General features: G+C 45.3%; 2 protein-coding genes across 4 annotated transcripts in view; one reads left to right on the top strand and one right to left on the bottom strand.

The window, feature by feature from the left end:
* HSF2BP (heat shock transcription factor 2 binding protein) overlaps positions 1-15455 on the bottom strand; it is a 65038-nt gene extending 49583 nt beyond the window's left edge. For all 3 annotated transcript variants that reach the window (XM_050936692.1, XM_050936691.1, XM_050936690.1), the window contains exons 1-3: positions 15352-15455; positions 12129-12279; positions 4764-4867 (exon numbers count right to left, since the gene is read on the bottom strand). In XM_050936692.1, coding sequence (XP_050792649.1) covers positions 4764-4867; positions 12129-12279; positions 15352-15387 — 291 coding nt within the window. In that variant the 5' untranslated portion in view covers positions 15388-15455. The remainder of the gene's footprint in view (positions 1-4763; positions 4868-12128; positions 12280-15351) is intronic.
* A 4475-nt stretch (positions 15456-19930) lies between these two features.
* Positions 19931-22851, top strand: part of RRP1B (ribosomal RNA processing 1B) — a 35371-nt gene continuing 32450 nt past the window's right edge. Inside the window, exon 1 of the mRNA XM_050936754.1 lies at positions 19931-20178. Coding sequence (XP_050792711.1) covers positions 19947-20178 — 232 coding nt within the window. The 5' untranslated portion in view covers positions 19931-19946. The remainder of the gene's footprint in view (positions 20179-22851) is intronic.

Below are 22851 nucleotides of genomic sequence, written 5' to 3' on the forward strand. Positions count from 1 at the left end.
TGAGATCTGGCCAAAGAGGTAGGGGGATTGGGTTGGCCAGCAAGAGGTCGAGCAACATGGTGTACCAGTGTTGCCTCGGCCACGCTGGAGTGATCAAGATCAGGTGGGCTCTGTCTCTGCAGAGCTTGAGCAGGACCCTGCGGACCAGCGGGAATGGTGGAAAGGCGTAAAGGAGATGGCTCGTCCACAGTATCAGGAATGTGTCTGATAGGGAGCCCGGGGAGTGACCCTGGAAGGAGCAGAACACATGGCATTTCCTGTTCTCGCGGGAGGGAAAGAGGTCTATGCGGGGAGAACCCCACTTCTGGAAAACAGAATGGATAACGTCTGGACGAATCGACCACTCGTGAGACAGGAAGGATCTGCTGAGATGATCCGCCAGAGTGTTCTGAACCCCTGGGAGAAAAGACGCTACCAGGTCGATCGAGTGGGCTATGCAAAAGTCCCAGAGCTGGATGGCTTCCTGACAAAGGGGGGAGGAACGTGCGCCGCCCTGCTTGTTTATGTAAAACATGGCCGTGGTGTTGTCTGTGAACACTGAGACACAACGGCCTTGTATATGCTCTTGAAACGCCCGGCACACGAGGCGGACTGCCCTCAGCTCCCGTACATTGATGTGCAAGGTCAGTTCTTGAGCTGACCGAAGGCCTTGAGTGCGGAGATCCTCGAGCTGGGCTCCCCAACCCAGAGATGACGCGCCCATGGTCAGGGCTATTAAAGGTTGAGGCAGGTGGAAAGGCATCCCTGCGCAGACCAGGGCGGGCGACTGCCACCAGTTCAGGGAGTTTATGATGCTCGGGGGGATCGTGAGGATCATGTCTATGCTGTCTCTGCCCGAGTTGTATACCGAGTTGAGCCAAGTTTGAAGGGGACGGAGGCGTAGTCTGGCGTGTTTGGTCACGAATGTGCAGGCCGCCATGTGACCTAGGAGGCCGAGACAAGTGCGAGCCAAAGTTGTCGGGAAGTTTTGCAGGCCCTGGATAATTGATACCATCACCTGAAACCGGGGCTGTGGTAAGCAGGCTCTGGTTAGAGTGGAGTCCAGGATGGCCCCAATGAAGTCTATTCTCTGAGTGGGAACCAGAGTTATTTTTCTATATTGATCATCAGGCCTAGTTGCCTGAATAGGTCCTTGATGATGCCCACATAATGGGTGACTTGTCTCTCGGAGGTCCCTTGAATGAGCCAGTCATTGAGATATACGAAGACGTGTACTCGATGACAACGGAGGGAGGCGGCGACTACAGCCATGCATTTTGTGAATACTCGTTGGGCCGCAGAAAGGCCAAACGGAAGGACTGTAAATTGAAAATGTTGATGGTTGACCACAAAATGGAGGTACCGTCTGTGTGGTGGGTAAACAGCGATGTGAAAATATGCGTCCTTCATATCGAGGGCGGCATACCAGTCTCTGGGATCCAAGGACGGGATGACGGGATCATGCGGAACTTCAACTTTATCATGAATTTGTTGAGTCCTTGCAGGTCTAGGATGGGTCTCAGACCTCCCTTTGCTTTGGGGATTAGGAAATAGCGGGAATAAAACCCCTTGCCCCTAGAGTCTTTCGGTACCTCCTCTATAGCTCCCATGGTTAGGAGCATCCCTACCTCTTGTAAGAGGAATTGCTCATGAGAGGGGTCCCTGAAGAGGGACGAGGATGGGGGGTGAGGGAGGGGCGAAATAAATTGGAGGTGGTATCCCCATTCTACCGTGCATAGGACCCAACAATCCGATGTGAGTTGGGCCCACGCAGGGAGGAAATGAGAGAGGCGGTTGTAAAAAGGCGGAAAAGGATCCTGGGAAAGAACTGGTACACCGTCCTCGGGCGTCCCTTGAAAAGTTCGGTTTGGGTCCCACAGGTGGTTTGGGAGGGCCCTGATTTTGACCCCCTTGGGGCCCAGACTGTCTTCTGCGATTCCCCCGGCTGTGTCTTCTGCCGAAGTCCTGTCGCGGCCTAGGCGGGTGGTAAGTGCGCTGAGGCTGAGGACGGAAGGATCTGTGCTGAGTCACCGGGGTGTGCATTCCCAGCGAGCGCATGATCACCCTGTTGTCCTTTAGGCTCTGCAGCCTAGGGTCAGTCTTTTCAGAAAATAGGCCGTGGCCCTCAAAGAGTAAGTCTTGTATAGTCTGTTGTAACTCAGGTGGGAGGCCTAACACCTGAAGCCATGACATTCTCCTCGTGGCCACTCCTGAGGCCAGAGTTCTGGCTACTGAGTCGGCCGCATCCAGTGAGGCTTGAAGAGAGGTTCTTGCCACCTTCTTTCCTTCCTCCAAGAAGGCTGAGAACTCCTGGCGGGAATCTTGAGGAACGAGCTCCGTGAATTTGCCCACCACCATCCAGGTGTTGTAGTTGTATCGGCTATGTAGAGCTTGCTGGTTCGCCACCCTGAGCTGGAGGCCTCCAGCAGAGTATACCTTGCGGCCCAATAAGTCCATGCGCCTAGCCTCCTTGGATTTTGGAGCAGGAGCTTGCTGGCCATGCGCTCCCTCTCGTTAACCGACTGCATGACCAGGGAGCAGGGAGGAAGGTCCATGTACAGATACTCATACCCTTTCGAGGGTACCAGGTACTTCCGCTCAACTCCCCTGGCCGTGGGCGGAATAGAGGCTGGAGATTGCCAGATAGTATCGGCGTTTGCCTGAATCGTACGAATAAAAGGCAAGGCTACTCTTGTGGGGATGTCAGCTGATAAAATATCCACCACAGGGTCTTCTATCTCCGGGACCTCCTCCACCCGAAGATTCGTAATCTGGGCCACTCGCCTCAGAAGATCCTGATGGGCCCTCAGGTCAATTGGGGGAGGGCCAGAGGAGGATGTCCCCGCCACAGCCTCATCTGGAGAGGAGGAAGAGGAGAGGCCAGGTACAAGAGGGTCCTGCATGGGCTCTTGTTCTTGGGCGGTGTCAGGTTCAGGTGGGACCTGAGAGTCTGTCGGCAGAACAGACGCTTCATCCGTACCCGCAGGAGGGGGGCAGCTTACAGTCGCCTCTGGCACCTGGTGTTCAGATGGCACAGAGCGTGGTGCTTCTGGGTGCGCACCTTGGGCTTGGTGGTACGCCCAAGGTGTCCAGAACGACCACTGATGAGGCCCTTGTCCTTGACCTTGGGTCTCCTGGAAGACTTGGCTGGACATGTCTGAGTCACGGTCCTGTGCATAGGAAGCACTGTCTGCGTGAGATGACACTGAGGTGTGTCTAGATGGCCGAGGAGCTGAGAAACCCTGAGAAAGGGCCACGTCTCTAGACGATCTCTCTTGGTGTGGCAGCAGGGAGCGGTATCAGGTGCCATAAAGGTACCGTGAACGAGACTGGGACCTGCGACCATAACGATGCCGGGAGGTTGACCGGGATCTCGAGGCTCATTGCCTGTAGCGGCTGCGAGAGGTGCAGTGCCAGAAATGATGCTGGGAGCTGGATCGGTACCAGGAGTGCCGGGCCGGTGAACAGGACACTGAGCGGTGTCGCGAGTGCAACCGGTACCGTGATGGAGAGCGGGGACTGCAAACGGCATCGGGACCGGGATCAGCGACGGTACCAAGAACGCCGGTGGGACCGAGATCTTGATCGGTGCCTCTCAGCAGTGCCGATGGAGGGTGACCTCAGCAGGGCAGGCTTGCCAATAGACTGAATGACCCGCACCGGCGGTGCTGGGGGTTGAGGCAGTGCAGACTCCGTCAGTGCAATCAAATCCCTCGCCATGGAAAAGGTCTCAGGCGTGGACAGGATAGTGAGCTCGACCACAGCATGTGCCGGGGAGCTTTCAGGCACCGGACTTGAGAGTCCTTGAGGGACTGGAATTGATGGTGCCAAAACTGGCGGTGCCGTGGCAGGTGTTGGTGCTGGGCGGTCCAACTTAGGCGGGTGCTCCAACTGTGGTGCAGGCGGCACCGAAGCAGTGGGAGTCTTAGGATGCTTCTTGACCCGCGGTGACAGGGAACAGTGCCGAGCCGACATCGATGCCGGCAACAGTCGGTGCCGAGGAGCCTTAGCGGTACCGGGGCGATCCAGAGCCGAAAGAGCACTTCTCCCTGATACAGATTGTTCAGCGCTCGGTGCCGAGGGCATTGGACTAAGAGCTGCCTCCATCAGGAGCTGTTTGAGGCGAAAATCCCGCTCTTTCTTCGTCCTCGGCTTAAAGGCCTTACAGATCTGACACTTATCTGAGAGATGGGATTCCCCAAGGCACTTAAGGCAGGAGTTGTGGGAATCTCCCATTGGCATCGGCTTATGGCAGGCCGAGCATGGTTTGAAGCCTAGTGACCCGGGCATGAGCCCCTGTATTGGGTGGGGGGAAGGGGCTAATCCCCGAACCCCTCGTAATTATATATACTATATATATTATAGAAACAACTAAAACTAACTACAACTATAGAGATTATAACTATATACACAACTATTATTAAGGAACTACGAGTAGCTAGGAAAGTGGAGATCAGCTAAGCCGCGCTCCACTGTTCCAGCGACCAACACAGGCAGTAAGAAGGAACTGAAGGGCCGTTGGGTCGTCAGGGGTATATATTCACCGCCACAATGGCGCCACTCCAGGGGGCGACCCAGCCCACCGAGTGTTGCTAGGGTAAAAATCTTCCGGCGAACATGCACGCAGCGCGCGCACACCTAATTGGAATCGATATGAGCAAGCACTCGAAGAAGAAGAGATATTATATCTTGTAAGATTCAAGTGCTGGACTGGTATTTCCCTGCACTTCTTACTAAAACTCAAGCATACAGATCATAGCTTACTTTTTTGTGAACAAATGTACCTTTTTCTCCCTCATGCAATCTGCTTGGGCTGTTTCCAGACGGGCTTTGAAGTGTTCACAATCCATTCTTATCTGCTTTAGTTCTTGCTCTCTTTTCTCCATGTCTGCAAAAAACAATTTGAAAAAATTAAACAAGAAGTTACAAGCAGCTACCTTATACTAAGCATGAAGATTCTGCCAAATGCAATATGAAAAGTCTGCTTTATTATTTGGTTGTGTTAGGCCTCCTCCTTGTGGCTAACTGGGACTATAACCATGTCATATTATTAAACACTTATTACAAAAAAATCTATTAAATTAACATGAAGTTTTTGATTTAAACCAGGAAATACATGAGAATTCACAGTGAAGGATCAAATCTATCTTACCTGACCACAATAGGGTACACAGTAAGCTATGCTGAAATTGAGCTCCCTTTTGCCTAGAACAGTAACTTTATATTTAATGTCATTCATTTTCTATTTTTTTTATTAATTTTCATAATTATCTAGAGTCTTTGCCCTCAACTTTAGTGGCAAAGATGAGGAAAATACCAACACCAACTAGAAGTAAATGTTGATTTAATCTATGGGGTATGAAGTATATGAACAATTAAAAAATGTAGTACAAGCACTCCAAATGTATTAATGTTTGTGGAACACTAGATAAATGCTACGCGTATCTTTATAGTGCTGGCTAAAACTGATCCATGACTGCTTTAAAGAAAAAAGAAAAACAGTTAAATAAGAGAAACTGATCTCCAGATTAGAAATATGATTTTATTTAAAGTGCTTTGCTGTAATAAATAGAACTCAAGTGCAAATTATTATTGTGATGTTGCACCCCATAAGGCTTCATGGAAATATGCTTATGAATGTATATATGATATAACTGGAATATGTTTTGGGCTAAAAATGCTATGTAACATATCTATGTAAAGGTTATGCTCTACTGAATATATTCATCCTATTGGTATTTATGTGTCATTGTTGTGTTCAAAGTTATGAATATTGGCTGTGTACTTGCTTGATTTCTAAGTGGCCTTAGCATTTGGTCAGCTTCTTGAGAAAGGAATGTGCAAATTAAGTGCCCAATCAAGAAACACTTAAAGGACAATGAATCTTGGAAGCCTCCAATCCACATAAGAAGTCTACTTGAGGATGTTCAGGGTAGCATGTAAACACTGGCGGCTGCCTGTAAAAACTGAGTTACGTATGGACACGTGACTTGCCCATGTGACCCCAAAACGCCATCTTGGAGCTGGACTTTGCATAGGAGAAAGGAGGGGGTCTCCACTCACAAGAAAAAGTCTATTTAAACCCCTGGGAGACCCCTCCATTTGGTCTTCAGTTGGCTAAAGAGATAGCCTCTCCACCCCCAAGGATCCCTGAAAGAAACTGGAACAAAGGACAGTAACTACAGGGGGCATGAGTGATTGCTGGAAGGAGACTATTCTGTAAAAGGAAGCTTACTGGAATTCCTCTGAGGGTGAGGTTTTTATCTGTATTCAGTTTTCTTACTGTATTAGACACAGACTTACGTGTTCTATTTTATTTTGCTTAGTAATTCACTTTATTCTGTCTGCTGATACTTGGAACCACTTAAATCCTACTTTCTGTATTTAATAAAATCACTTTTTACTTATTAATTAACCCAGAGTATGTATAAATACCTGGGAGGGGGGACAGCTGTGCATATTGCTCTATCAGTGTTATAGAGGGTGAACAATTTATGAATTTACCCTGTATAAGATTTATACAAGGTAAAACAGATTTATTTGGGGTTTGGACCCCATTGGGAGTTGGACATCTGAGTGTTAAAGACAGGAACACTTCTTAAATTGCTCTGTTAACTCTGCAGCTTTGGGGCATGTGGTTCAGACCCTGGGTCTGTGTTGGAGTAAACTGGCGTGTCTGGCTCAAAAAGACAGGGTGCTGGAGTCCGAAGCAGGCAGGGAAAGCAGGGGCAGAAGTAGTCTTGACACATCAGTTGGCAGCCCCAAGGGGGTTTCTGTGATCCAACCCATCACAATTATAATGCTAACAAATCAAGAGATTAGCCCCATGCCACTTCAAACTAGCCTGCATCACTAGGTGGGCTGTCTTCATAAGACTCTCTCACCCACTGCAATCTGCAGAATAAGAGACCAGGACCAGGTCTCCTCTCTGAATATAGAGTAACACTTAGTCAACTGAATAATCACTTTAAATATTAATTTCTCTTATATTTGTATAATGAACTGTGAAATTCTGAAGGGAAAAAAATAATTTTAAAAACTTCCTCCAGTGCCTTCTTACAATTCCCCTCATGTGTCCACAATTCACTGGGAAAGAACAAAGTGGTTCCAGAGACGACCCCAGCAATTACAGGCCAGCAAACTGGTTGAAACTATAGTAAAGAACAAAATTGTCAGACACATAGATGAACATAAATTTGTTGGGGAATAGTCAACATGGTCTTAGTAAAGGGAAATCAAGCCTCACCAATCTACTAGAATTCTTTGAGGGGGTCAACAAGCATGTGGATAAGGGGGGATCCAATGGATCTAGTGCACTTAGATTTTCAGAAAGCCTTTGACAAGGTCCCTCACCAAAGGCTCTTAAGCAAAGTAAGCAGTCATAGGATAAGAGGGAAAGTCATCTCATGGATTGGTAACTGGTTAAAAGATAGGAAACAAAGGGTAGGAATAAATGGTCCATTTTCAGAATGGAGAGAGGTAAATAATGGTGTCCCCCAGGGATCTATACTGAGCCCAGTCCTATTTAACATATTCATAAATGATCTAGAAAAGGGGGTAAACAGTGAGGTGGCAAAATCTGCAGATGATACAAAACTACTCAAGATAGTGAAGTCCCACGCAGACTGCAAAGAGCTACAAAAGGATCTCTCAAAACTGGGTGACTGGGCAACAAAATGGCAGATGAAATTCAATGTTGATAAATGCAAAGTAATGCACACTGGAAAACATAATCCCATCCACATATAAAATGATGGGGTCTAAATTAGCTGTTACCACTCAAGAAAGAGATCTTGGAGTCATTGTGGATAATTCTCTGAAAACATTCACTCAATATGCAGCGGCAGTCAAAAAAGAAACAGAATGTTGGGAATAATTAAGAAAGGGATAGGTAATAAGACAGAAAATATCATACTGCCTCTATATAAATCCATGGTTCACCCACATCTTGAATACTACGTAAGGATGTGGTCGCTCCATCCCAAAAAATATATATTGGAATTGAAAAAGATTCAGAAAAAGTCAACAAAAAAGACTGTGGTATGAAATGGCTGCCATATGAGGAGAGATTAATAAGACTGGGACTTTTCAGCTTGGAAAAGAGATGACTAAGGGAAGATATAGTAGAGGCCTATAAAATCATGACTGGTGTGGAGAAAGTAAATAAGGAAGTGTTATTTACTCCTTCTCATAACACAAGAACTAGGTGCCACCAAATGAAATTAATAGATAGCAGGTTTAACACAAACAAAAGGAAGTATTTTTTCACACAACACACAGTCAACCCGTGGAACTCTTTGCCAGAGGATTTTGTGAAGGCCAAGACTATAACAGAATTCAAAAAAGAACTAGATAAATTCATGGAGGATAGGTCCATCAATGGCTATTAGCCAGGATGGGCAGGGATGGTGTCCCTAGCCTCTGTTTGCCAGAAGCTGGGAATGGGTGACAGGGGATGGATCGCTTGATGATTATCTGTTCTGTTCATTCCTTCTGGGGCACCCGGCATTGGCCACTGTCGAAAGACAGGATACTGGGCTAGATGGACTTTCGGTCTGACCAGTATGGCCGTTCTTATGTTCTTAAAGTAGCTCTATTTACTGCCACACAAAGAAAGAATTACTTACTTACCCTACAGTAACTGTGATTCTTTGAAATGCTGCAGTCATTGTGGATCCTATTGTAAGTGCACATGCCCCTCCTGCGCACAAGGTCAGAATGTTTTCTGAACAGCAGTGACTGTCAGGGCTACAGATGCACCTTGTGCCTCCTTATGCTCCTGCACAAAGACATAAAGGGCAGACGGCGTGCAATATTCCCTCAGTTCCCTCGCAACTCAAAGCCTGTGCTGCTGAGGACTCTGACAAGCAGGGAAGGAGGCAGGTCATGGCATCATTGCAAGAAACCACAGTTACTGTAGGGTAAATATCTATCCTTTCTTCTTCAAGTATGTGCCAGCGTGGATCCTACTGTACGTGACTCGCAAACAGTATCTTCTCCAGATGGTATGAATGAGGAGAAACAGCTGTGTCAGTCAAATCAAAATTGGAGTACTGCTCTCCCAAATTTAGAATAATGCTTGACAAATATAAGGCAATTGCAGAAGATGTCGTTTGAGTTCTGACGGAGTGAGCCTTAATATTTGGTGGGGGAGGTACACCAGCCAACTGGTAACATGTCAAGATACTTTGTGTTAACCAGTTTGACAAACTTTTTGATAAAACAACCAGCTGTAGCCAAAACTGATCAGAGGACATTTTGAAAAATGTATTCCTGTCATTATAATTTCAAAGAGCTCTGAATACATCCAGACTGTGTAGTTTCTTTTCCCTTTGTCTTGAGTGTTGTTTTGGGAAGAACACAGGTAAGTTAATGGATTGACTTAACTGGAACTCAGAAACCATTTTGGGTATGAATCTTCATAAGATCCCAGTATCACATTGTCTGTGTGAAACAATGTATATGGGGGTTCAGTCATGTGTGCCTGAAGCTCACTCACTCTGTTGGCTGATGGCCACCAAAAAAGATTGTTTTGAGAGATGGCAGATGGAGCACAGTAGGAGACAGGCTAAAAGCGGGGAGTGCACCCCATAAGTTTTAGGAGAATAACACTGAGGTCCCACACTGACGTAAGTTCTCTGGCTAGTAGGTGGGCAATCTGCGGCCCGTGGACCATACGTGGCCCATCAGGGTAATCTGATTGCGGACCGTGAGACATTTTGCTGATGTTGACTGTCTGCAGGCACCAACCACCACAGTTTCCAATGGCCATGGTTTGCCGTTCCTGGCCAATGGGAGCTGTGGGAGGTGGTGGGCCACAGGGACATTTCCCAGAAGTACAGCTCGGAAAATGGACAGAGGATATAACTGAAACTTGTTAATGTCTCTTGTTGTGAGCTGCCTCCAATCAACTCATCATTTGGCCATGAACAGATATGGATGACCCTCTTTCTCAGGTGAACTGCTGCCATCACCACAGTTAGGCATTTTGTGAAGTCTCTTGGTGATGTGAAGAGCCAAAATAACAATACTTTGTACTGTTAGTGAGTAGGCCCCACTGTAAATCTCGGGTACTTCCTGTGGGCCAGGTGGATGGTGCTATGTGGAAGTCTGTCCTGTGAGTTGAGAACCACGAACCAATCTTGAACCTGAAGAGATGAAATAATCCTGAATCTGAGGCAGTGAATGCATCTGTTTGGTCTCCTCAGGTGTAGGATAGGACAAAGACCCAATTTTCATTTTCATAATAAGGAAGAATTAAAAGCACATGCCTCTACCCCTGTACTCTTGCAGCACCTTCTCTGTGGCTTCTGAGAGGCCACTTCTTTCTGTAACAGGAACTCGCAAGAAGGGTCCCTGAAGAGGGACAGTAGAAGGTGGTAGGTAAGGTGCAAAAAATGAAAGAGGATGGGGTAGCAGTGGGCAATGATGTTTAACACCCGTTTGTCAGCAGTGATCTCTGGCCACACCCCCCAGGAAGGGAGTAAAGCATCTTCTGATGATCAGCTCTGGATTGCTCTTGATGAGGCTCCCAACACTCTCATCAAACCTGCTGCCTCTGAAAGGGATTTGGGTGCACGACGGAAGATGACAGGTCTCTTCTGGAATAATAAGCTGTTTCCTAGATGGTTATTCTGCTTGGCAGTTATGGAGGCAGGATAGTATTCTTTGTTGTGTAGGGGCTGGTATTGGAACAGCTTATAGTATGGTACTGGAGAAGAGTTTACAACTGACCTCAGCAGAGCTCTTGAATCTTTGAAGGAATGGAGCACTTCATCCATCTGGTTACTGAAGTCTCCTTGAAGGACAAGTCTTTTATAGAAGTTTGTACTTCTTTTGGAATACCGGATGTCTGCAACCAAGAGGCATGTAGGTTTGTAACGATGCGTGACTCACCTCTGCAGCGCCTCCTGATGGTTGTCCAGGAAATTAGCTCTCCTAGCCTTGGAGCACCCTCAGCAGGCTGGTGTCCCACTGCCACTGGCCCCTTGTTGTCCCACTGCCACTGGCCCAGGACCTGGTGCCCCTTGTGTTTGGGGTGCTGCCCCCTGGCAATACCCCCACAGTCTCTGGGTCTCCCCACCCAGGGGGAACCCCCAACCCTCTAAACCCACCTTGCTTCAGTCGTGGGCTACTGCCAGTCACCATCTAGCCCCCGCTCTCTGGGGCAGACTGCAGTGTAAAAGCCACTCATTATAGGCAAGGGGGGGTTAGACCTGCTGCCTCTGCCTGTCCTTGGGCTGCCCTCTGCAACCCCGGTGCCCTTCTGGGCCTTTAATAAGGCCTGCAGCCTGGGGGGTTTCCAGGCCAAAGCTCCCCCATTCCTCTGGCCTTCCCCCAGCCCTGCTCTACTCTAGGTACCTTGTGAGCTCCTAAGCAGCCAGGCCCATCCCTCTCTAGAGACAGAGAGAGACTCCCCCCTGCTTCTGGACCACTGCCCTCTTAGAAGGGCCACCTGGGCCCTGATTGCTCTGCCACAGCCCTCTCCCAGGCTGCTTTAAGCCCTTCAGGGCAGGATTCAGGTAACCACCCCGCTACGAGGTGTACTGGCCATGACCATGGATCTGGCAACCATGTACAACGCATCAACAGCCACTGGCAGCACCATCTTTACTACTATTTGGCCCTCTTTGATGGTCTCCCTCAGTTCTTCTCCACAGCTATTGGAGCTTGGATAGGAAAGGGTTTACCCTCTGCCATCTCAAAAGACCTGTATTTTGCAGGAAAAAGTCTACGAGTTTATGATATAAAGTTGAAAGGAAGCAGATAGATATGCCTTAAGTTCAAAAAGGTCGAATTTCTTTGGAGCCTCATCTGCCGTTGCACTTCTCCCATGGTTTTCAGTGCAGAATGAGTTTCTTCCTGTCCCAGTCTCTCTTCCTTTCTGTCTTTTGATAGGAAAATGGTAGTTTGCATGAGTCAATACAAGTTTTGTCTTCAGTTAACTAATTTAAATTTTAAAAAAAATGTAATTGATTGACATATGTCTAGTTAATTCTGAAATCGTGAAAAACACCGGGGTTATCCTTTAACAAAATATTTAAGCAGAATGTGTCAACAAAAATCTATAGCCATTTGTACAAACTGGGCTGTTTGTTCTAAACAGTGTTTGAAGTATTTATGATTGCTGCTAATGTGGTGCAACTCACTTGTTTCAATAACATCCAGTTTCTGGAAGCTCTCCAAGATATCTCCATTCAGTATTCTAGGTAGGAAGTCTCGTAACTGCATCACTTCAGTTGTCAGTCTCTCCAAATCTCTCTTTCTGACTTTAACAAATTCCTCTTTGGTCTCAGCCTTCTGAAACATGGAACAGACCACAGATCTCTTTGTTACTCTGCAATATTCTCTAATTTGCATTCTAGTTACACTTCCTTCTTTCACTCCCACAAATGCATCTCCCTCCATTCAATATCTGTTCAGATCAGAAGTACAGAATTTTATTTTGAAAGGAAATGTTATCTGGTGGTCTTTTAAAGCATGGGACTTTGAAAATAGCAAGTCTCATACACATGCTGAACTACTGTCTTTAGAATGTCCTAAGGCTTATGCTGTACCTTTCATAGTTTTAAATGAACTCAAAAGTTTTCTGAACCACCCCTCAACCATGTTGCTATAATAGCTCGTCTACTGGAAATATTTCTGTTCACCAGAAAAGATCAATTAAATATAAAAAAAACTTAAATTAACATTCATGATGAACCAAAAACACACAGAAGCAATTAAATTCTGAGTTAAGGCCAGTAAGAGTCATGTAATTCCTCTTCTTGTACCTAACTATTACTATAGCATTCATTTCTACTCTGCAGCCTGAGAAAATTAGCTCTGGTTTAAAAAAAACCTGTGATTTAAAAAAAAAAATCAATTCCAAAATAAACTGCGGACTCAACTCTAATTTCAGAGGTGAAGGTGCACATTGCACTGTCTTGAAAACTCTGCTGTACATTCAAGAGTTATCACTAAAAGATTCAGTTTTCTTTGTTTGAAATATCTGTTCTCCATCATGCTTTGGAAAGGCAGGATTGCAAAATTTCTGAGTGATATTTTGCTATTTCAACCATCAATCCAATTATAATATTTATGTTACATCCAACAACTAGACTGGGTGCTTAAAAAACCCATAATTTCTTTTCTCCCTAGAATGAAGCAACATATTTCTTACTATCTTCTACTCTGATGACTTTGTATTATATGTGTCTAATTTTTTACTTACAATCCTGTCCATTTCCACAAGTCTCTCTTGTTGTCTCTCTCTCCCCTCTTATTTCCCCTTTTTATTTAAATTCTGCTCTTTTTAGGGGGGGACAGGAGGGAACATCCTTCCAGGAACCTTAATTTCCCCCCTTCTCCCTCTCCAAGTACCTTGCATCATGGGGACTACCTCACCTACCAAAAAGGACACAAAACTAGAAATATGTTGAAATCCCCCAATCTTTATTTGATGTGTACACTATTAAAACCCCTCCAAAACTAGTCAGAGATGTTCAGATAGTAACCCTGAAAAATTTGCTAATACATAGGCAACTGATTATCACCTCATGCCTTGCAAATCCACCTGCTCTAACAGCTGTGTGCCCACACTGGTCAGTTCATGTTTAAAATAAGCCAGCAACTACCATGCTGGCAAGAAACCTCTAATGAAAACAGTTCCCCCTCAAACCTGTCAAACTTCCTTCTGAAGAAAAGCTCTGTTTAAGCTCAAAAACTTTTCTCTCACCAACAGAAGTTGGTGCAATAAAAGATATTACCTCACCCACCTTGTCTCTAATATCCTGGGACCAGCATGACTACAACACTGCATACGTACTTCCTTCAGTCAGCCACAAGGGGTTGCTAAAGAACTATACATGCAGCCTTTTCCCTGTAGTGCTAAGCTGCCTCTGCAACATTCCCACTGCCAGCTGGATGAGAGTGAGGGTCATTCCAAGTATGCATTGTCACTAAACTATCAGGACAACACCTATGGTATTTGTATTTCTCCCACATCTTTTTCTAGTATTTCCTCTCCCTTCTTGGTTGCTTGCTTCCTCCTCTTTCTCTTCTCTCTTTTTCTATGCTTCCCTTCATTTTTACTTCTCATTTTGTTTGCTTCTTTTGGAGTTCCCCCTGACCACTACCCGCACTTCAAAAACACACCTGTGCTGTCTTGCATTTAACAAAATCCCAGTTGTTCTGGTTCAGGCAAGAGAGTGAAAATAAAAATATTAAAGTAATATTCTTTACATAGACTGTAAGCCTTTATCATATGTTTGTACAGTGCGCTTGAACAACACTGGGGTCTCTAAGTGCTACTATATTACAAATAATAAATAATATTAAAATGAATTAAATCTCAAGGGACTCAGAGGGTTGGGAAGATAAATGGGGCAGCAAGACTTTAGATGAACAGTGTGACCAACCCAGTGGACTGGGTAGATAAGTAACCAAACAAAGGATGAAACAGCAAATCAGTAGTTTTAAGAAAAATAGAAAGCAATTTGGAATTGGATATATTCATATTGAACATTAAATTAAAAAAGCCTGTTACTGGAACATTTGGATTGAGCTGTTAAATTGAGAAAATTCTAATTTACAGTTCTCTCAGTAAATACAGTTCATCTCATACAACATGACAGTTACAACAGCCAAGTTCAATTTTCTTTTCTCCACTCAGAAGTGAGTATTTTCAAACCTCCCACATCTTGGAATATTTTTTTAAAAGAAAGTAACTACATACAGACGATTTTGCCAAGGAAAGAAGGATGGTGTTGTGATTAAGGCCCCAGACTAGACGCAGAAGACCTGTTGGGATCAATTCCTGACACTGCCACAAAGTTCCCCGTGCAATAGTGGACAGATCATTTAACTGTGTGTCTCAGTTCCCCATCTGTAAAAAGTGGTTACTATTGCTCTAACGCACAAAGGTACCTTGCGGTGCTCAGATGCTATGCAGCAATGGCTGCTTCATAAGTTAAGTAGAGACACAAGGAGGGTGAGGTAATATCATTTAATGGACCAACTTCTTTTGGCAAGAGAGACAAACTTTCAAGCTTACAGCTGTTCTTCAGGTCTGTGTAAGATCAAACCCCATGTGCAAGACCCACCCCACAACATATTTCTCCACACTTTAAAGCCATCTCCACCCCTAGGCAGTAAGGCCACCTCTCCCTGAGGAGATAGTTTACCCAGCGTTTCTCTCAGCGCCCCTGGGCCTCCCTGCACAGCCCGGGTCAGGGCGCTGCTCCCCACCTACCCCTGGGGACACACCCCGCCCCCCCACGTGGGAGGCAGGCCGGGCCCCGCGCTGCCACCTCCCCAGGGTTTGCGCGGCGGGGAGGGCGGGGGCGCTGACGGGGGGCCGCGCGGGAAGGCAGGTGGCGCCACCCGCTCTACCTGCCCATCCCCTGCGGGGCGCGCGCTCCGCTTCATAGCGCCGGCCTCGCTCTCTGACGCGCGGCGCGAGGAACTCTGCAGCGCCGTCACCAGCCACGCGTCTCCGCGCCACGTGACTCCCCTGAGCGCCCTGCCCTCTCAGTCTGACGTAGGCGAGGGGAGGAGCCTAGCAGGTTCTGGGCTTGGGGGGAAGCCCTGGCAATAGGCTCCGGTCCGCTGATGGAGGGGCAGCCTCTTCGTTGTTGCGGGGCGGGGCATCCCTACCTGAGCTGTGGGGGGCCGCCCCCATTGGTGTGTGGGCTAGCTCGGTAGCGGGGAGGCAAGCACGTGTTTGGGGAGCAGACGGTGGGCAACGCTGGCCAACCAAGGGGGAGCGTTTGGAGGGTTGGTATAAGGATCAGTGCCCGTTGTGCTTGGGCTGGGCAAGGGCACTGCTGCTGGGTGGCTAGAGATGACGGGTGCTAGGGGCTGTTTTATGGTTTTTAGGTGGCTACTGATGCATATGAAGGTTTCAGTGCCAAAGGAACAAAGAGGCGAGTGGGCGTTTAGCTATTAACAATAAGTAAAGTCAATGGGAAGAGGTATGGAATCAGGCAACTTGGATTTTCTGCAAAGTGCAGCTGTTTGATGTCCGGTTCCAGAGTGGTAGCTGTGTTACTCTGTATCAGTAAAAACAACAAGGAGTCCTTGGGGCACCTTAGAGACTAACAAATTTATTTGGGCATAAGCACCCATGGGCTAAAGGCCACTTCGTGAGATGTGCACACGCTCACACACACACACACTCACTCTCTCTCTCTCTCTCTGCCTTACCAAGTGAGGGGCCAGTGCTACCGAGAACATTCAATTAAGTGGAAGTGGGCTATTCTCAAGAGTAGAATACCAAGGGAGGAAAAATCAGTTTTGTAGTGGTAACAGGGAGTACCAGTGCCATACTGAATCAGGTCTCTGGGCCTGCTAGTCCAGTTTTGTCTCTGACACCTGACAGCACAAGATGCTTCAGAGCAAAATGTAAGAGCGCTTGCATCTGACGAAGTGGGTATTCAGCCACGAAAGCTCATGCTCCTAAACATCTGTTAAGTCTATAAGGTGCCACAGGATTCTTTGCTGCTTTTACAGATCCAGACTAACATGGCTACCCCCTGATAGCTGCAGTAGGCACATGTGGGATAACCTGCTCTGTCCCACATTAGTGCTCATCCTAGTCTCTAGTAGGTAAAAAATTGGTTTAAACCTTGAAACATCAACTTTTTAATATTATTTTCAAAATGTTTACCATATTCTTGATATAATTGTCCATCAATCTCTTTTTTTAATTTTACTAAGTTCTTGGCCTCAAAGACCCTGTAGCAATGAGATCCAGAGCCTAATTATATACTCTGTGGGAAAGTATTTCCCTTTATAGTTTTTTTTAATTTCCCACTTCTAAACTTAATTGGATGTTCCTTTGTACTTAAGAACAAGGTGTTCAGTGGCATCTTAAAGACTAACAGATTTATTTGGGCATCAGCTTTTGTGGGTAAAGCACCCACTTCTTCAGATGCAACAAAGAAGTGGGTTTTTTACCCATGAAAGTTTATGCCCCAATAAATCTGTTAGTCTTGAAGGTGCCACCAAACTCCTTATTGTCTTGGGCCTTGTTTAACTTCAATATTTTATATACTTTTATTATGTCCCCTCTTGTCTCTTTTTTTTTTAAAATAAAAAATCCCAATCTTTTAAATCTCTCTTCACATGAGAATTTTTCCATGTCTCCAGTTATTCTCCTCATCATTTTCTGAACACCCCTCTAGTTCTACAATATCCTCTATGAGATGGGGTAACAAATACTGCATACAATACTCTAGATGAGATCACACTACTTTGATTGATATGAAGGCATTATAATCTGTTAGTCACTATCCCATTCCTTATGTAGTCTAACATTTTGGGTTTTTTTTAAGTATTGCAGCACATTGAGCCAAGGACTTCATCACACTATTCGTAGTGATTCCCAGGTCCTTGTCCTGGGCTGAGAGAGTTAATCTAGACTCTATACAATGTATAAAATAAATTTTCTCTTCAGTATATATTACTTGCATTTATCAATACTGAATTTTACTCACCATTTTGTTGCCTATTTGCCTAGCTTGTTGATGTCTCTCTGAAGTTCATCACAGTCCTCTCTGTTCCTGACTAACCTAAATAACTTAGTCATTGCAACTTTTACATGTCACTTCTCACCACTATTTCCAGACCATTGTTTAATACTAAAGAGCCTACTCTGGAATTTTGAGGTACCCTGTTAACTTTTTACGCTAAGGAAAACAAACTAATCCTACTCTTTGCTTACTTTCTCCTAGCCAATTTTTGATCCATTACAATGCTTTGCCTCTTATCCCGTGACTGATTAGCTTCTTATAGTCTTTTGTGTGTGACTTTGTCAAAGACCTGTTTGGACATCTAAATAAATTGTCATCTGGTTCTCTTTTATCCACTGCTTTACAGATGTGTTCAAAGAACTGTAAGAGATTAGTGAGACATTACTTTCCTGTGTAGAAACCATGCTGGTTAGACCCTATCATCATACCATGACCTTCCAGGTGTTTTGTTTGTTTTTTAATCATTGTTTCAAATAATTTTCCAGGTATAGATGTAAGTCTTACTGGTCTATAATTCGCCAGATCACCATTACACCTTTAAAAAATATAATTACAACACTTTTCTCTTTCCTGTTGTTTGTGAAAAATTTACACAGAAAACAGGGAAACAAGGCTCTCCTCCTCTTTGTATTTTACATAACTGGCCTCTTGTGTCTGCATGGAGTTCCACTGGTCTCCATGGGAACCACATGGGCAAAGGGATCTGACCCTGTGGAACAGCTTGTAGGATGGAGCCCTAAGTGTTGTCAAATGCACAAAGTAAGCAAGCTGAAAAAAAATGTTTATTCATCTGTCATTTCTAGTAATCTTAGATATTACTTGTAACTATAGTATATATAAACAGTTTCAAACAGAAGTGTGAATTTAAAATTGATTGTGTGCCTTAAAGTAAAAGGTAGTCACAAGCTCTGGATACAAGTCAGAATTCAGCTGGGCCCCAATCCTGGGCCCCAATCCTGTAGCTAGGTCCAGCCACACAGAATTTATTGCAGGATGAAGTCCCTGAATGAATAAATAAAAAACTCATTATTGGCTTTCACGTGGCAAGAGTCATTTTTGAGCAGAGTAACTTCCAGAACTGATCTAGCTCCTCCAAATAAATTAACTACTTAAGGTAAATATTCAAAGCATTTTGCAGACATTTTACTTGCATAAGGTGTATGGCATGATATCTGGAAGATTAGAAAAATAAGTAATCTGAAAGAAAAAGTCAGAAGTATGTGCTGTTGAAAGAAAGAATGTAGAAAAATTAGCATGTCACGTGTCCTGTCTCTGTTTTTGCAAGCAAACGTCTCCATTGTAACAAATTATGAACTCTGGTCCAGTTCCTCAGAGGTATTTAGGTGCCTAACTCCCACTGGGCCTGGGCGTTTTGGATTCTGTGGACTGATAATATATTGCAGTATTTTATGAGAATAGAAGAACAGATCCAGTCAGTGTCTCCTTGATTTGGCATTATAACTGCATATACGGACTCCGTTTTCCATATAACATTTTGAAGTTAAAAAACACCATGTAGTTGCAAAGTAGAAAGCATGGTCTTGTGATTAAAGCACTGCACTGGTGTTTAGGGGATCTAAATTCAGCTTGAGTTCCTACCACAGACTTCTTACTTGACTTTGTGTAATTCAAGGCCCTCCTGACCATGAAAATTATTCTGTGTGGGTGATGCCCGCTCCAATAGTTGGAGACAGGAAGGCATGACTCACCTGTATAGATCCATTTGTAGCAATGACCTACGTTGCTTGTTGCCTCACATTCCCATTTATAAAATGGAAATAGTAATACTTGTGTACCTTAATGGGAGTTGACAGTGCTGGTCAGAGCAGTTGATACAAAGCAAAGAGATGACTAGTATGTTTGAAATAAACATTAGAATTGTAGGGGAATGCTTTTTGTTAAAGAGGGGCTTTCAGATTTCTGTCAAAAACCTGAACTCTCATTCACTTTTCTCTTGTGGGGTTGTTTGCCTGGATTTTTCAGTCCATGTTTATTAATCCCTGAAGCTGTTTTTCCTAATAGGGTGACCAGACAGTAAATGTGAAAAATCAGGACAGGGGGTAGGGGTAATAGGAGCCTATATAATAAAAAGACCCCAAAATCAGCACTGTCCCTGTAAAATCGGGACATGTGGTTACCCTATCTCCAAATCTAGTTTCAAGCAACACAGTGCTCAGTGGCCGCGGGGACGAGATAGCGCTGTATATTCTGAAAAGCATTTGTGTCCAGCAAAAGTGCGAGGGGACTTTGGGCACCGCTACTACGGAAGCCATTTGGAAGAGATCGTTAAAATGTAAGTAGTGCGTAGCGGCACAAACTGCAACCGGCACATTTTCCCACCAGGAGGAAGCACCTTTCCAAGTGACTACTAGCCCTTTAAGAGCAGAACCCTCCCCGGAGAGACCTAGAACTTTTGCGACAGAAAGCGATTGTGACGCAATCAGCGGGCGTTCGATGGAACGCGTCAGCCGGTTCCCGCGGGCCGGCGGGAGGGACGCCTTCTACCCAGCAGAGGGAGGGGGAGCGAAGGGGGATGGTGGAGCAGGGACCATGGCGCCTGCCGCTGCTGTGCAGCCGCCCGAAATCCAGTTTGCGCAGAGATTGGCCGCCAACGAGAAGCGGAGCCGGGACCGGGCGGTGAAGAAGCTGCGCGGCTACATCAGCCTCAGGACCCAGAGCCCAGCGGGTAAAGACTGGGAGAGGCGTGTGGTGCTGTGCGGCGGTGGTGGGACAGGCACGTGGTGCTGGGGCAGGCAACCCCAGGTGGGTAGGGGAGACGAGTAGTGGGGGCATTGGCAACTTTGCGGAGCTGCGGTGAGCGTAGGAGACGCACATGACTGGGGTAAGGGTCGGAGCGGCTGAGGCAAGCACGTGGTGTGATGGGCGGCATCGATATTAGTGAATGAAGGTAGTAGGGCAGGCATATGGGATTGGCAGCAACGCTGGCAGCAGACTGCTGAGGGCCAGTGGGGTTAGGGAAAGGAAGTGGAGTCACAGAATGTGTGAGAGGCACGTGGAGTTGTTGGGAGCCTCTGAGAATGGAGATGTGGGGTTGGCACGTGGTATGGTACAGCAGGGCCAAATTAGGAGAGAGTAAGCGATGCTGCTGCTCAGACGGGAGTAGGGTGTCTTGTACTCTCCCATCTTTTCTAAGGAGGATTAGTATGCCCAATGTCGTTATTTTATATTATTTTTAATTGACTTTTACAACAGGAAGCATTTTTCCTGAAATATAGTTCTACAAATATGGAGGGGATGATTAGCAGCTCTTAAGAGCACAGAGACTTTAAGTACTGTAACATGGACAATTAAATTTTCTCAGTGGACCCTATGTACAGTGGGTGCACTTAAGTTTCTTGTGGGTTTAGAAATATTACAGGTTTCAGAGAGACTCCCCATTTTGAACACAGAATATCACTAGAATCAGAATGAATTTTTTAAGCTTGCTCATTGAATTTATGTTTTGAAACTGCATGTAACCCAGTTACGGTTGCCAGATGGATACAAGCATTTGATCTCGCAAATGAAGCACCGTATTTGGATGACTGAGGAAAGGTTAAGGGACAACACACTTTACAGTTAACGACAGACTGAGGCCTAATCTACGCTTAAAAATTAGAGCGACCTAGCTATGTCAGCTGTGAAAGACTTTGTGTCCTGAATGCTATAGGTATGCTGACCTAATCCCCAGTGTAAATGCGGCTAGGTGAGCAAAATAATTCCTCTGTCTACCTGGTTACTTCCTTGCGGAGAAATGGATTAACTGCATCAACAAATAACTCCTTCCATCAGTGTCAGAAGCATCTACGTTATGGCACTACAGCAGCACAGGTGCAGCTCCATAGCTGTACCATTGCAGTATAGACCTACCCTGAGATGAATGGGTGTTATTCATAGCTGTTACATGTTTTCTGCCTTACAATTCAATAGGGTCTACACTTCAAATGTACATGGGAGCACCCGTTTACAATATTTCTGTGTCCTAAACTTATTAGAAAATGTCTTGATATAGCTAGTGTGGGAAGAATTCAGTCCCATCAGTGTTAGCAATACCAGGCCTTATTATATGAATAACGTAGCTGAAGTCGACTTACTTAGATTGACTTACTGTGGTGTCTTCACCGCAGTGAGTCAACTGCTGCCACTCCCCCGTCGACTCTGCTTGCGACTCTTGCAGCGCTGGAGTACAGGAGTCTATAGGAGAGTGCTCGGGGGTCGATTTATCACGTCTAGACTACACACAATAAATTGATCCCCACTGGATCGATCAGTGGATAGCGAAGACATACCCTTAGTGAAGGCTAAGCATGTTTTTACTCTGTCCAGGACTTTGCCACAATCCAAGGAGAGGGTTATGGGCCTGCATACACATCAAGATTAAGCACTATATTGGGTGACAACCATGGTATGTCCCCTAACAAGGTGGCTATGCAGATGAGCATTTAACACTCCATTGGGTCATATTTGAAAGGATTTCATTGCAACTGGAAGAGCTAAAACCTTTTTTATTGTTTTAAATTAAATCTTAAATTCTGCAGAAACCTGAAATGTGAGACACCGAATCCATTGTATGCATGGAAATTTAGTGTGTGCAAAGTACCAGGGCTCTTGCTAATATAATTACAAAATACTTACATAAATATCAGCACCTCGTTTCTTAATTTGGATTTTTCAGGGTTTTTTCACGCTTTCTTGTTAAACCTTACCACTCAGTAATTGGGTGACTGGAGGGCTTAAAAGGGAATGGAAGAAGCCTTCTGTGATTCACAATCTGTTAGAGCCTATTTAGATTAGGAAAGCTTGCACCAATATAACTGTAGTGCTGTTGTACCAGCACAAGCCCCTAGCGTGGAGATGCTTCACCAGTGTGACTTACATTGGTGACTTTCTGAAGGCAGGTTGCACAGGTGCATTCTGTCTACTCTGCAGGTTTGCAGATACCCCAGGGCAACATCCCCCCACACTGTAGAAGGGCCATTTTTGAGCTGTAGCTAACAATCTGTTTGTACCCACACTAACTGAAACAGTGCCCCTTCACAACAAGATACCTATAACTTAATGCAGGCCTCATCTTATGCACGCTATGATCACTAATATAGGGGGTTCAGTTTTAACATACACATGAAGTGATGATATTTTAATAATCCACCTGTGGGAAAAGAGCATGAGGAATTGATAGTGTTGCATTCTAAATGTTACCATTGTGAAATAAAAATGTTTTAAAAGTCTGTCTCTTTACCTATGGAGAAGTTCCCCTTGACCTTTTCAAAATATAACAACTGACATCTGTGATAGACCTTATTATGGAGGCAGCAGTCATGACTCTATAATTAAGGTTGAACATCTACTCAGACCTTCT

The sequence above is a fragment of the Gopherus flavomarginatus genome, chromosome 1 (assembly GCF_025201925.1).
Source record: "Gopherus flavomarginatus isolate rGopFla2 chromosome 1, rGopFla2.mat.asm, whole genome shotgun sequence".
Lineage (NCBI taxonomy): Eukaryota > Metazoa > Chordata > Testudines > Testudinidae > Gopherus > Gopherus flavomarginatus.